Source organism: Ursus americanus, chromosome 2, assembly GCF_024610735.1.
Source record: "Ursus americanus isolate L20-20 chromosome 2, mUrsAme1.1.p, whole genome shotgun sequence".
In the NCBI taxonomy this organism is placed as follows: domain Eukaryota; kingdom Metazoa; phylum Chordata; class Mammalia; order Carnivora; family Ursidae; genus Ursus; species Ursus americanus.
Genome location: NC_142128.1, coordinates 89,584,592 through 89,600,907, shown reverse-complemented (window position 1 = coordinate 89,600,907; position 16,316 = coordinate 89,584,592). Strand labels below are relative to the sequence as shown.

Genomic DNA, 16,316 nt, shown 5'->3' with positions numbered 1-16,316 from the left:
TGTTGTGCTGGTAGTTATAAGAAATATAACGATGAATCAGACTCCAACCAGATCCTGCCATTTCAGAGTCTGGAGTCTAGTAGGGAAGAAGAGACTCATCAAAATTGCTTTTGGATGGAAACAGACACTAGCCAGAAGAGAGGCTCAGAGAAGCTTTCCTGTGGGCCCAGCTATAAGAAACAAAGGGGAGGGATGGTCTCTAGTTGAAAGATGCAGAGAGATGGCCAGGTGGACGCATTTGAAATAGGACCTGAAAGAGACGTAAGATTTGAAAGCATACACATGGTGCAGAAGGGGGGGATGCAAGAGGACGATGCCATGGTCATGGCAGGTGCAGGCACAGTGAGCAGAAGGGCACGGAGAAGAGGGTCCTGCACAATAAGCAGGAGGAGGAAGATTGAGATCCTTCTGTCCCCAAATAATAAAATGCAGTGTGTGTGTAGATGATTTTCCAGTGAAATAACTATTTTTCTCCTTTTGACTGTTTTTTCTCTGCAACCCTAGTGACCTGGAAGGATATTAGCTGGGTAAGGCAGCATTTGACACAGATGCTGGTGAAAATTTCTGGATGCAGAAACAGCCCTTTGAACGCGCTCGCAGTATCACACAGGAATATTTACATGGCCCACATCCCACTCCAACTTTTTTCATTAGATGAAATCAGGTGAAAATGAACATCAGATGCAAGTTTGATCAAAGAGGCCAAGGAACTCACAAAGGGCCTGCAGAAGAGGAAGCAGGGGAGGAAGACGGCGAGTCTCCGTTGCCTCAGAGACCAGAGACGACCTCTCCTTCCCACGAGAGAAATGGCAGCGTTGACTTGACTCGCCCTTATCCAGACGATATCCGGAGATGTGGCAGGGCCCACGTGGAAGGAAGACTGGCAGGTGCCCTGCAGGTCCCGGAACTGTTATTTGACAAGGCAGAACCACTACCTTGGCAGGAATTTTCCTTCGGAAGCAGACTTTTTCCCCTAAGCACAGCTGCTGTCCTGAGGACACAGCTCCCAGGGCCACAGAAGCAATCAGGTGCAGAAGACACGTAAAACCACGACTCTGTTGTGCCGGTCAGAATCAACCGCTCTTCCGGCTCCATCACGGTCGTCGTGGATAGAAGGAGAAGCATCCTCTGAGAGTACAAGGGCTCTGGGGGTGAGTCTGCGCCTACAGGGCCAACTGCAGTCTGTGGGCCCTTCGCAGGATGGCTCCGTCTCGTGGGCCAGGGGCCACTCCATCCTGCAGCTCCCCTCCCCCCGGGGGCCTCTTGGAGCACTTCCCCCAGCTGAGGGACATCCAGGGACATTCCATGGAGACTGTCAGGAGCGAGCTGGCTGAGCACAAGAGGCCCTGGGCCGGCAGCTCAGCAAATCCCAGGGTGCCTGAGGAGAGGCCCCACTGGGCCACGGGAAAAGTCTCACAGAGCCACCAAACTCCTTGCAACAGGTCAGCACAATGCAAAGTGCCAGCTTTCTCCCAGAGCAGAACCGGCTCCATTCAGCCCCACCTATAGGCACATAAACCTGCCATTTCCCCATAGACCATCATCTCATGTTCATAAAGGGAAAAAAGGAAAGCAGAGTTGCTGCGGGGAACAGAATAGAGCTTCTCTGCGTATTACTTTGAAGTCTGTTTTAACCAGGGGTTGCCAGTGTCCCTCACGTCCTTCACTTTCATATTCCTAGAATGTCAGAGCTGGAAGCAAATTGCAAGTTCATCCCACCTGGGGTTCCCAAGGCACAGTGCCCACAGCCCATCCATGCTCCTGGTCGATGCCATGCCAACGGCTGGCCAAAGTGGGAGACATTTTAATTTTATTATTTTATAAAATAGTATTTTTCCTAACCTGTACTGAAATAATTAACGGTAACATCAAACCCATGATTTTATTGGCGTTTTCATCTAAGGCTAAAATGAGTTCAAACTGGAAAAGCCAGCCAATTTAAATAAAAATATTCAGAGAATACAAGTATGGGTTGGGGAAAAAAATATGGCACAATCTGAATGCCTAAAGTTTTGAGAACGCTCATTTACAGTTGGGGAAACAGGTTCTGGAAGGTGAAGACGTCTGCCTGCAGTCTCACAGACCTTCGTGGGGAAAAGGCCTATCACAAAAGCCTCCTGACTTCTAGTTCGGTGGTCTGCGTTATCTCCCCAGCCCAGTATTTCTCACTGTGGAGGGAAGAAGAGAAAATGCAGTCTAGATGAGTACAGCCCAGCTGACTCCCTCTGCTCCGGAAGTGCTGGGCAGAGCCCTGGCTGGGACACGTGGGTGCTGCCCACCCAGCCACAGGCGGAGTCGAAGGGAGGCGGTCGTGCCGGGGCGGGCTGGAACTCTCAGGTGCTGAGTCCACCTGCTCGGGCCAGCAGAGCCCTAACATGGCCAGCTCAAAGCCCAGGGCCGGTGAACTGACTCCACAACATTTAGGGGGTAAAAAGAATCACATCAAATCAACACACCCTCCTGCATTTGCTCTGTGTGGCAGCTTACCTCACTTTGTAAGAAAGTGTCTAAGTTCCAGAAACGTCAAATTCCCACACGCTCACTCTTACACGTCGCAAATGCTTATATGTATTAGCCCCAAAGCCTTCCATCTTCTTGCTCAGACAAGGTATAGGAAGCAAGGAAACAAATGGTTGAGCCCTTCAACAAACACCTGCTGTCAGATCCCATGTCTTCTTCACGGTGCTTTAGGGTGCAGCAGAACGCCCCTGGAGTTCACCTTAAGCAAACTCTGGCATTGGGAGCCATGCCCAGAAGCCCCCGCTCTGCTCCACGAAGCACCCACTGCTGTCGGCCACAGTTCAATCTATCAATTAGCTGAGCATCTGATTCTCCCAAGTTAGAAGGCTACTTGACTCATCTCTTGCTATTCACGGATGTCAGCAGCAGTGGCAGAGGTATCGGGAGGATCATAAATAGCACAGCAGCAGCAGGACGCTCCTGACCTCCTCAGATGTGCCATGGAGACTCCCGAGGACCCTGCAGGAGAGCTACTGACATCACTCTCTCATGCAGGCAGGACTTCCAATGAAGTTGAGCATGGACTTGACAGGGTTTGCGATAAGGCGTTTTCATGACGTGAGGGCTTAAAATGCCTCGTCCACCTTCAGCCTCATAAGCCAGGCAGACAGCCACCACTAACTCCTAAAGTCCTTACGTATCACAAACCAAATGCATCGTGACATGTCTGGAAGCATAATCTATTTCTCTTCGTGCATGTACACTTACAGTAGGTATTTCAGTCTAAGGGGCTGTTTTAACATATCTCAACATTTCACAAAAGTCAACTGTGTATGTCAAAATTGAAACCAAGCAGGAGCCATCAGCTTCACAGGGAAGAAAAAAATATAGCATATTTCCTAATCGGCATCTTGTTTATAATTCCCTTGTCAAGTCTAAGCATAGTTTTGTTTTCATCAACTTTGTCTTTGCTAAACCCACCAATACCTCTCAGGAGAGGCTAATAGCTTGCATTTTACCTGAATTTGTGCCTTGAATTTGTAGCAAGAACAATCTTTGGCAATGCCTGCTTTGAGTGACAATTATAATCAATCTACAGTAGTCTGACTTAAACTAGCAAACTATTATCTTTCACTTTGCAAATGGGACCCTATCACTTCCCTGAGTTGTTAAGATTTTAGTCTCTGTTTAGGATCTGTAGACAAAAGAGAATGTACTAGATAGGGATCAGCAGACTATAGCCTCTAGGCCAAACGAAGCCCGCTGCTTCTTTTGTAAATAAAGCTTTACTGGAACACAGTCACATTTATCCATTTACTTAGTGTATACGGTTACTTTGGCACTAAACAGCAAGAGTTGGGTAGTTGCACCAGACTTCATACAGCCTGCAAAGCTGAAATGTTTATCATTTGGCCCTTCCCAGACCCCTGGCCTAATTTCCTGCCATTATCTGGGTTAAGTTCTCTCTGTGGGCACCTGGCTGCTCACATCTCTTATACCCAAATCTACTCTTTTTTTTTAATAATATTTTTTTATTATGTCAGTCACCATACAGTACACCCCTAGTTTTTGATGTAAAGTTCCACAATTCATTAGTTGTGTATAACACCCAGTGCACCATGCAATACGTGCCCTCCTTACTACCCATCACCAGCCTATCCCATTCCCCCACCGCCCTCCCCTCTGAAGCCCTCAGTTTGTTTCCCAGAGTCCATAGTCTCTCATGCTTCATTCCCCCTTCTGTTTACCCCCCTTTTCCTCTTCCCTTCCTTTTCCTACTGATCTTCCTAGTTCTTATGTTCCATAAATGAGTGAAACCATATGATAATTGTCTTTCTCTGCTTGACTTATTTCGCTTAGCATTATCTCCTCCAGTCCCGTCCATATTGCTGCAAATGTTGTGAAATCGTTCTTTTTGATGGCTGAGTAATACTCCCTTGTATATATGGACCACAACTTCTTAATCCAGTCATCTGTTGAAGGGCATCTCGGCTCCTTCCACGATTTAGCTATTGTGGACAATGCTGCTATGAACATTGGGGTGCATATGGCCCTTCTCGTCACTACGTCTGTATCTTTGGGGTAAATCTACTCTGTCTCCACCAAGCACTCGGGAGTGTGGGCTTGAGGGCAGACTTAAAGGCAAATTTCAGGTCTGTGAAACAATCCCAAAACTTTAGACCCTGACAGAACCAAGGGGAAGGCGGCACAAGCTGGAGGAAAGATAAAAACCTTCAGAATAAGAACTCCGAGTCTCTCCATCACTGCTGGCCATGAAGGTCACCCACCAGTCTATGCCTTCTTTTTCCCATCATGAATGTGAGTAACAACAATCTTTGTATATGTAGATACCAGAGCAGAAGAGGAATTCCCATAATGACATCCTTTGGTTTGAGGAAATAAATAAATAAATAAATAAATAAATTAGTGAAGTTCTTCCAGGGAAGTTTGGAGCTGGGATTACCATCCCAAACCATAGGATAGTTGCTAGGAAACCTTGTAAACAATGAAACAGAAGTGGCTTCATAATGCCCTAGATGTACACGACCACGTCCCAGCTTCGTCACAGGCCCGCTCTATTGCCCTGAGGTCCTTAATTGCCTCAAGTCTTGTCCCCGAGCACAACTCCTCTAGGACTCCTGTAAAAGGTTGCTATGATCCCAGCTGCTTTTCTGGCTCCCTAAGGTAGTGAGCCCCAGGGTAACACACGGCACACAGAATTGTTACAGCCAGCTTGCATGGCACCCCAAGAGTTTACGTGGTGAATATTTACTGGGCACTTCCCATGGGTCAGGCACTGTAGGAAGTGCTTAGTAAGAATCATCTCATTTAGTCATCGAAACAGCTTGAAGAAGCAGAATCTATTATCATTCCCATTTTATAAATAAGGAAAGTGAGTTTTGAGAGATTTAAGCAATTTGCCCAAGGACACTAGAAAATCTAGTAAGTGGTAGAACTAGGATTTAAACTGGTCTCTCAACATCAGCTGCAACATGGACGGCACTGGAGGAGATCATGCTAAGCGAAATAAGTCAAGCAGAGAAAGACAATCATCATATGGTTTCATTCATTTATGGAACATAAGAAGTAGGAAGATCGGTAGGAGAAGAGAGGGAAGAAGAAAGGGGGGGTAAACAGAAGGGGGAATGAACCATGAGAGACTAGGGACTCTGGGAAAAAAACTGAGGGCTTCAGAGGGGAGGGGGGTGGGGGAATGGGATAGACTGGTGATGGGTATTAAGGAGGGTACATATTGCATGGTTCAAGTAATGAATCGTGGAACTTCACATCAAAAACTAGGGGTGTACTGTATGGTGACTGACATAATATAATAAAAAAATATTATTAAAAAAAATAAAAAATAAAAAAATAAACTGTTCTCTCTGATAGCGAAGTCTTGCTATAAACCCCCGCCCTAAAGTTCAATACCATGGGACTTAGAGTCTTGAATGGCTTCTTGGCTCCTCAACGACCTTTGCTCAGAGCCAACCCCAGGCTTCTTTGCAATGCTTAATCCCTTTGTTCGGTGCAAATCTTCACTTTTTGAAGTGGCTCAGAAACTCCACCATGATGACACCTTGCCCAGTTCTCCATGTGCTTTCCTAATTTTCATCAAGGGAAAGGGTTTCTACTGTGCTAGCTAGAAGAAGCAAAATTATCCCATAGCCTAGAAAACTGGAGAAACTGGTTGGCCCTGATACCACCCAGCAACACCATCCTAGCAGAACGAAGTCTGGAGTCAGTTACACTTGCCTTGAATCCTGGCTCCACCTGTATGACCTTGGATCTGTGATTTACTTTCTTTAAGTCTCAGTGTTCACATCTGAAAAGTGGGAGAATTACTATCTATTTCACAAGGTAGTTGTGGGAGTTGATTGATACGATGCATGAAAATGACCCCATTCATTGTCTGGGGCATAGTAAGGGAAATGTGAGCTTCATTACTAGGAGTATTACCAGTTCTTCTGATCAATGTAAACCCCACAGAGATTATGACTCCTGCTTTCAAAAGGACCTTCAGGGATTTTTGGAAGTAAGTACTTAAAAGTAATTTGTTGGCTTCTATATCAAGTGAGCTAAATTGCTGAACAGAGTATTACATCATGTTGTTAAAAAATAGTATCTCCTTGTGAAAATGTGGCCTCTTAGCTATTTTACTTGCTATCTGGAGAAATGGGGGCAACTTAAGGCCTCTATGAGCTTTAGGAAAGAGAAGAACAAACTTGTAAAGAGGAAGTAAAACATGGAAAGAAATGGAAAAGAACACTCCACCTGGCTCCCAGTTCTGCCAGAGGCCATCCTCAAATATTAAGTGTTAATAATAGGATTAAATGTTCCTTGAAAGCAGAATGTTGTCTTATTAATTTTCTATCTTCTTAGTAGATATGTGTGTGTGTGTGTGTGTGTGTGTGTGTGTGTGTGTGTGTACATACCCAAAGCCTGAGAGATACTGGTAAAGAACAAATATTTAAATGAATAAATGAGTCAATGACCCTTTTAAATCAATGATAGGTCAATAATGTTCTTAAATTATTTTTTTAATTTTTGTCTCTAAAAACTTACTGCAAAGCGTGAAAGTATGTATACAAAGAAGCCGAAGTTTATTGTTCTGTGACTTTCACAATTTTAGAGCTGGAAGTCCCTAACTGCCCTCTTCCCTTCCCTGCCAATACGCCTGCTGCCAGCTGTGAAGTGGTGTGGCTGGAGCCAAGGTTAGCAGGTGGGTGTAGCCAAGCTGAACCGAATCTGAGCTTTTGGGGTTAGCTGCCTGGTGTAGCCACAGGAAGAAAGATCTATATTTCACCTTGGTTGTGGGTCCTAGTGCTCATAGAGTTATTAGTTTGGAATTAACGATAGCGAAAAGTGTCAGATGAGTCTCAACAGTCAAAAGTGGACAACACAGCAAAAACTGGTAAAAGAACATGTAATCAATACATATCGGGCACTCACTATTGTCCAGAATATGAGCTAGGTGCTTCTTAGAGTATAGAGTCTAGACTCTGACAACTACCTCAATTTAGATCCTGGCTCTGTACCTAATAGCTGTGTAACTTTAGGTGAGTTACTTAGCTTGTCTGGCCCTCAGTCCCATCATTCTTAAAATGGGGTGATAACAAGCCCTACCTCATGGTGTGACACCCCAATGTTCATAGCAGCATTGTCCACAATAGCCAAATCGTGGAAGGAACCGAGATGCCCTTCAACAGATGACTGGATTAAGAAGTTGTGGTCCATATATACAATGGAATATTACTCAGCTATCAGAAAGAACGAGTTCTCAACATTTGCTGCAACATGGACGGCATTGGAGGAGATAATGCTAAGTGAAATAAGTCAAGCAGAGAAAGACAATTATCATATGATTTCTCTCATCTGTGGAACATAAGAACTAGGAAGATCGGTAGGGGAAGAAAGGGATAAAGAAAGGGCGGTAATCAGAAGGGGGAATGAAGCATGAGAGACTATGGACTCTGAGAAACAAACTGAGGGCTTCAGAGTGGAGGGGGGTGGGGGAATAGGATGGACTGGTGATGGGTAGTGAGGAGGGCACGTGTTGCAGGGGTGTTATACGCAACTAATGAAGCATCGAGCTTTACATCGGAAACCAGGGATGTACTGTATGGTGACTAACATAATATAATAAAAAAACATTAAAAAAAAGAATAAAAAATAAGGCAATATATATTGAAAGTACTTAGAGCAGTGTCTGGCACTTGGTAAATAGAAAATAAAACTGCGATGATGATGATGATGATGATGATGCTGGTGGTGGTGATGGTGATGGGGGTGATGGGGATGACAGTGATGATGGTGATGATGTAGCGATGGTGATGGTGATGGTGGTGATGGTGATGGTGATGATGGTAATGATCGTGATGATGATGATGGGGATGACAGTGATGATGGTGATGATGTAACAATGGTGATGGTGATGGTGGTGATGGTGATGGTGATGATGGTAATGATCGTGATGATGCCGATGGGGATGACAGTGATGATGGTGATGATGTAGCGATGGTGATGGTGATGGTGGTGATGGTGATGATGGTAATGATCGTGATGATGACGATGGGGATGACAGTGATGATGGTGATGATGTAGCAATGATGATGGTGATGGTGGTGATGGTGATGGTGATGATGGTAATGATCGTGATGATGATGATGATGGTGGTGGTATTGATGATGGTAATGATGACGATGATGGTGATAGTGATGATGGTAATGATGGTGATAATGATGATGATGATGATGACAGCATCCTTGGGTCCTCCAAGCATCTCTACTAGTATATGCCCATTGTACTGAACAGTTAAATCATGGAATCATGGCTTCTCAGCCTCTGCTAAAGAAACTGGTTCTGAGCTGGGCCTGGAGTAGGACTAGTCACATTCTGTGCCACCTAAGCCAACCTCCCCATAACGACAGCCAACAGGAGAAGGTGAAGGTTACATCTTCCTATGGGATAACTTGATAGGAAAAGCTCTGAACAAACAGGAACTGCAGTCACTGGCTGGTCCCTCTGCTTGTCTCCCTGAGGAGTTAGAATACGTGGAGGAAAGCAGGGAATCTGAGCTGCACAGACAAAGCTGGAAACATTGTAAAGCTGCAGGGATCAGGAGGGGTCATAAGTGAGGTGACCCGATGAGTAAATGGATAGTACCAACACTTAAAAGCATCAAAATGGGGACGAGATTTACAGAATAGATGGGACAAAGGAGCTGATTCATGGCAACAAGGAGCAATGAAAATGGACATCAAAGAGCCAAACCACAAACTGCTGAGGCTGGGGGCTGACAGCATGACTCGGACCCTGTGCAATCTTCCAGCTCCCGGCTTCATGAAATTCTGCTCTGGGGATTTTTATCTGAAGATTCCTGTCTACCTTACCTCCATGTGAATTTCTGTAGTCAAACTCCATTACAGAGAAGGCCTGAGTGGATTTCCATTTTTTGAAACTAAAAAGCCAAGCAGTGGATGTATCCATTTCACAGATTAAGCGAGAAGCTTCCAGAAAGGTCAATGGATTACCTGAAGTGGTAAAGCCAGGTTCTGGAGTTCATCTTCCAACTCTAAGTCCAGTATATCTTTCCCGCACACCCCAGTGCCCCCTCTACAGAAACACGGGAGTGCAACTAGTACTCACAATACCTCAACCACTGGAGTGGCTGATGGACTTACATGTACCTGCACCTGATGTGCCTTGGCAAGAGCTGCACAGCCAAACCATGGTGCCAGGTGGGCATGTTTTATAAACCAACCCTCCCTCGGCACTTGGGATGGCCCCCAAATGGGCCCTGGCATGTCATCTTTCGAACATCAGTCTGTCAGCAACAACCCAAGAGACAGGAGGTCTTGTTTGTAGGGATTTTGCTGATTCTTTTAGGAATGGCCCACCATTTTCATACCGGAAAGCCAAGTACACAACGATGGCTTTGGCAAGTTGGGGGGATGGCCAAAAGTCAGTCCTGCCCCATGATAGATGGCTTGAATTGCTAGAAAAGTTCTTCGGACTGACTCAGTCATTACTCCAGTTCTAGACTTCGTGGTAATAGAAGATATGTCTAAACTCCACCATTTCTTTATAAAGATCAGAAGGATTGGCCCTGATAAATTAGGGCATGCTCAGCTGAACCGAGCAAATGATAAAAGTTGACAAAAGAGATATAAAAGTGACCCTCATTAGTGAATTAGCTAATCAACTTTTGTAACAGATTGGCTAAAGGCGAAAGGAACGGACAGAGAAAGCATCCAGCTCTCCTGTGCCCCCAGATACTTAATAATTAACTGATGGTCTTGGTGGCACATAGCAATGACCGTGCGTAGAACTGCCCTTCCCTGCCCTTTGACGTGGCCGAGCTCTAGGAGTACAGCGTAGACATTTCCAGCAAAGTAACACGTGATGCGTAGGCAGCTGAACGAACTTGAGCAGGGATGCACACAATTGTCTACGGTCCTGGAAACGCCATCCTGGAGGCTCCCATAGGTATGGTCCCTCGGCTTTGTACCGATTGGCCCAAGTCTCACATCCCCAGAACGGAACTTCTCTGAAGTGCCCATTGTATTTCCTGGACGCTGGGACTCCACAGTAGCACCTGTGGCCTCTTTTGTCCCAGAACCTTGTTCTCTACACTGTTGCTCCCCAGAGAAAACTGTGTGTCCAGGGCTCACCTGGGGCTCCCAGAAACAAGGTGCCTAGAAACACCCAAGGAGCCAGGCACTGGGGACCACAGGAGCCTGCAGACACTGGCCGGGACTAGTGGTCTCCAGTGTCACTCAGCCTTTGGTGATGGGCTCTAGTCACACAAGCCTCAGGGAAATCAACAGATGCTCAAAGATTATTTTTTCCCACAATTGTGAATTGTGTCTAAGAATTTAGACTCAACTATGAAAGATCACCTACCAGTGGGAGTTATCACCACAAAATATATATATCAAACTGAAGCATTTTTGAAAGGTTACTTGTTGTGAAAAATGTATTTAACAAACCTATATGCATATAGGAAGTCTATTAACACTGCCATCTTTAATTACAAAGATGAAATATATAGATAATACATTAAAATGCTATTATGCACCATTCAATTGCTCTGCACACTTTAAGAAGAAAAATGTGGATCACATGGTAAATTAGCCAAAGTACAAAATGGAAATTTAAATCCAGAGTCTGAATATCTAATGTAAAGTCATATTAAAACCTGATCTTCTATGGAGTAAACAATTTGCTTATCACTGAAAAATTCTTTTGACTTCTGGATTTAAATTCACACATCAATTTTCATTAGATGATTTTGCTTTCACTTGTTCAAGAGTTTGCAAAAGAGTATCCCTGTGTACCTCAGTAGTTATAAATGTCAATTATCTTGCAAAATTCAAAATAAATCTCTTCAGCCTTGTTTCAGTCGTGCAGGAGGTTAAAATCCATTGTTTGACCCTCCGAGCAATAATATACGATTTCAGGAGGGAAGGAGTACCTCTTTGGAAAAAATAATTCAAAAATTTTAGGATGTGATTGAAAAATAAGAAAAGCAAAAGGTTTTTCAAAGTTTTAAATTGCCAAGTTCCCAGCTGAGGTATTGGTTTTCTGCAAGCCCACAATTTTGCTGATGGTATATTTAGAGTGGGCACAGTGTAAGAGAGAATTCACCAATTCTCATTCATAGAGTGTCACATGGATACAGAAAAGGTTTGCCTTTGCCTTTCAGTCTCTCATTACTTATACTTTGTGTTTAAAACTAAACACAGTAAATGCAAAATATAAAAATAAACAGTGGTCCCTGCACTGAGGCAATATGGATGAGAAAACTGTAAATACAAAATGAGAGACATGTAAACCTAAAGGTTTTCACAGAACCATTAATTCCCTCGGCACATGTTGGAAATATTTAGAATTACCAGTTAAGCTTTTAAATATACATTTTCTTAACAAGAGAGAAAAGGCTGGGTGTATTCATGTTTTGATAATCACCTTAACTTCTCTCTTTTTCAAATTATGTTATTTGGATCCAAACTGAAAACCGCATCAGTATCGATCGTTATAGTTAATGAAAAATAGCTCTGCTATTGTCATTTCATAACTAACGGTTTGGGTAATAAAATTTCATGTAAGTGCATTCTGCTGCCCAACAGCGTTACTAGTCAAAGGACTGCAAAATCTTCTGACATTTGTAATGGTCTCTTTCCAGATGTCTCAAATGGCTGCCTACTTTACCTCCGAAGGATATGGTATAAAGGGTATCAGATAAAGTCTACCAGTCCCTGAGTCTCTTAAGAAGAAGCCATCAGAGATTCTAGGAACGACATCTTCAAACAGGATACCCTCAGGCTTGATTTCTAAGCTGAGGGAAGACACACAACTTTAGACTTTGAAACTGTGTCTAGAAAAGAACGTGAAGGATAGGAGAGGCGATGTGCGAGAGTGTATGGCATGGAATGAGAATGGGGCAAGGTAAGGTGGCAAGCCGGGCTGCAGGAGACTCCATTGACCACACCATCTTTGCCAAGGATGGGAGGGAGTACTTATATCTTGGCTTTACCTTGGGATTCTTATTTTCTTACAGAGGTCAACGGCCTTTCTGAATTTTTCATAGAGATGTGGGCCTATCCACATCGAAGAGGTCAAGCCACAGACAAACACAAGACGTGCCTTACCTCTACCCTTTTCCCATGCACTTTTAACCTCCTTCCCCTCCAGCTTAATGAAAAATAAGATAAAATAAACTAAAATAAAGCTGAAGGAATAATTTCTTCCATTTTATTTGGAAGACAGAACGTCATTGTTGGTCTGCCATGGGTGACCCGCAGCATACAAAGGAAAGATTTCAGAGCCTGGTTGAAGGCTGACTTTTGTTCTCTTCCCACTCAGTGCCCATGCTCCATTAATCCCTGCTTGGGGAGGCCTCAAGAAAAAAAGCATTAGTAATGTAGGGCTTCTCACAGGGGTTGTTATATTTTAAGGGCACAACCATGTCCTCAAATCCTTTGGCATCCTTGATCAGCGCATTTCTATCTTCACCGCCAATCACCCCCACGAACACTCATGCACATATACACACATACATATATACCCGTATACTTCTCCAGAGAACTTACTGGAGCACATCATTCTGAGGACAGAAAGTAGGATTTTTTTCTACACTAAGATGTGACTTAGCAACTAGTACCGGCTTTAGACTGTCCTTCTGTGGATCTTCACACTACTCCCCCAGCCCCCACCAAACACACCTTCTGACACATTGCCTGTCTTAACCACTTGTATTCAGGGTCTTTCTTTCAGACACAATCACACCCAATATGAGTTCTTGGACATCTTTAGACACTTTTCTACACCCTCAACATTTCTTTAGTGTGATGACTCATTCTTTGAAATGGTCTCAGACCAAAAGAAACAAAATGAAACAAAAACCATCCACGATAATGTCTACTTTCCAGAATGATGGGAGGATGGGACTGACTGGTGGGAAGTCCACCATCGTGTCCTTCTTTTCAATCAGACGGTACCATAAATGTGAAGACAATGTGGCCTCTACATCTGTCACTCCAGTCAATGTCAGCGTTGATTCAACTGATCTGCCTGCTCTCGCCACTCTTTGGAAACTACAAGCCACTTTAAAGGAGACAAGCTTCCCTGAGAGAGGAAATGCGAGTCTTCAATTAAGGATATACAGGTAGCGTAGGTGCCATATCAGAAACCTCAATGAATTCGTAAATGTGAGGCATAACAATCTCACTTAGCTGCCTCTAGCACATCTAAACACAGTTTACACTTGCTCTTCAAGGATTCTGTTCTTGACCATATAGTTTAAATAAAGTAGCTTGTGTCTATGAAGGTCATGTATCAAGCCAGCTGTTCATGGGGACACCAGTTGAGGAAGAAGTAGAAGACTTACGTTCTGAGATTTTATCAGAGATTTTATGGGGAGAGTTTCAATGCCAAATATTTGGGTGATGGAAATTTCTATATATCTAAAATGTGCTCAGTTTCTTGCGATCTGATACACAAACCTGAACAGCATGTAGTGTTGGTGCCAGAGTAATAGAGTTTAGGGTTTTCTGTATAGTTTCGTAAACATGAAGATACCCATGCCTTCCCGTACATATGGCCCAGGAAGAATCAGTCCAGCCTCAGCCTGCTCTCAGGCTACCCTAGAAGCAAATGATGTATTTGGTTTCACCAATATAATACTAATACATAAAATACCTACCACAAGTGGCACAGGCATTTTCTATCTCCACTGGGGAAATTCATTCATTTCCTCTACAAATATTTATTAAGCATTAAGTATGTGAATGTGTTGTTCTAAGTGCAAAGAATACATCAGTGAATAAAACACCACCAAACAAAACCCCTGCCTGCCATTGTAGCACTTCCTTTTGAGTGAGATTCTAAAACACAAGTTCCTAGAATTTTTGAAAAAATCTTCTCATTTTCTTGAGGTCTCAAATTTCTGAATAGGACAAGGGATGCCGAGGGTGACATTCTGAGCCAGGCTACGGAGAAGGGCAAGTATGTATTGACCTGTGCTTCGTTGTAAGAGGTGAGGAAGCCAAATGCTGACTTTCTCCCAGCTGGGAAAAGAGAGACGAGGGCTTGGTAGCAGCAAGGAGCTTGGCAATTCAGTCATTCCGCAGACATGTATGGAGCAACTATTGTAAGATATTCTGATATACGAGTTGAATAACCCCTTTCTAAGACAATCCACTGCCCCCATCCGATCCTGTCTATTGTTTGTAAAAGTCACTCCGTGTCTAGGCATGTTCCCAAAGAGAACAGCTGGGTAATGGCGGTTCAAAAATAATGGCAATTTTTGCTTCACCACAGGTGGAGACATTTCCCACAAATGGGACCCTTACTTATCCACATGATCAATGATCATTGTGCGGTGGGCTTTGTAGAGCTATGTCTACGGCACCAAGACTCTTCACGTCAGGATAACATCGGCTATGGCCCAAGGGGCTAAAGCCATGCCGCTCTTACCATGACTGAGATGTGCAGGATCCTCAGTTCCTCTTCTGCTGACTCATGCTGGGGTTCTTCCGTTGGGTCTTGTCCAGGGAGACTGGGTGCACCATCTTGGTGATGAATGTGAAAAAGCAAAGTGCCATTCTCCAGCCATTGCTGTCTCCAGCGCACCAGAGGGATGTCCTCTGTGTTCCCTGAGATCTCTAGAGGACAAACACCAAAGGCACGGGTCAGAATTCTGACGGGACCAATCCGAATCTTACTCATCTTCTTCCTAGACAATGGTACCAATGAGCCAGCATCAGTCAAAGACAACTAAGGGCTCCAGCTAGAGTTAGGTCGGGTTTACAGCTGTTTCAAATCTCAAGGAAGGGAAGAGGCCCTGAGAAAAAGAGAATGATACCCCATAGGTCTTTGCACCATAATCTAGTGAGCCAGGCTCTCACCCATTGAGAAAAACACAAAGGTGAAAATTCAAGTTCTTCCCCATATTTCTATGATCAATAGCATCCTTTACCCAGCACAGTTTGAATACCCTGATAACCCCCCGAGGTAAATACAAGGTTGTTTGCCTCTTGTAAATTTGAAAATGTGAGTTTCCTAGCAATTACTCCTAGACACCAGTGAATCTACCAAGGAGAGAGTTGGTAATTACTGTGCAGAGAACTGGCCCGTCTGGAACAGTCCTGAGAGGTTACTGCAGAGCCACTGGGGCTCACAGGATATTTCTAAAACCACAATCATTTGCTGCATAGCCCACTGGAGATGTGTGATACTTGCTGTGGCAGGTAATGTTCTAATTCCCTTTAATGTTTCTCTCCTCTTTGCAGGGTAGAGGTGGTGCGTGTGGAGAAGGTGGTGAAGAAGTGGGTCCCTGTCGCAGACAGAAGCACTCACTTGCTCTCAGGGCTCTAGACTGAGACAGTGGATGATTACCAACGATGAATAACAAAATACCAAAACCCGACTACGCACCTGCCTCACACTGCAGGTGCTAAGCTACTGTTAGAAGTATGCAATTATTAAGTGTCTCTCTTGCTAATATTCCTGAGCAATATCATATGGAAGCTGTGCAACATCCCACAATAGAAAGACCTGATTAACCTAGCCTTCCTAAACTTCATTTGGCCCCCAAATTCTTTTTTCCTTGACAACTATTACCACCCTAGGAACTAGTATTCTGCTGAGCACACTTTGGCGATGCATGGCTTTATAAAATTTCATTTTTTAAAAGGCATGGCTTCTTCTCCCAAAATTTATCACTTTTGACCAAAAAAAATTATTCCATAGGCATAAAAAAGATTTAATAAGACACATTTAGAATAGTATTCTCATCAAGTACCACACCATAAAGAGGGAAGCAATTTTAAATATTTATGGAGTTTATAAATATC

General features: G+C 43.9%; 1 protein-coding gene across 1 annotated transcript in view; it reads right to left on the bottom strand.

Moving 5' to 3' along the window:
* ASTN1 (astrotactin 1) overlaps positions 1–16,316 on the bottom strand; it is a 294,984-nt gene that overhangs the window by 171,625 nt on the left and 107,043 nt on the right. Inside the window, exon 2 of the mRNA XM_045811403.2 lies at positions 14,938–15,125. Within this exon, the coding sequence (XP_045667359.1) occupies positions 14,938–15,125 (188 nt within the window). The remainder of the gene's footprint in view (positions 1–14,937; positions 15,126–16,316) is intronic.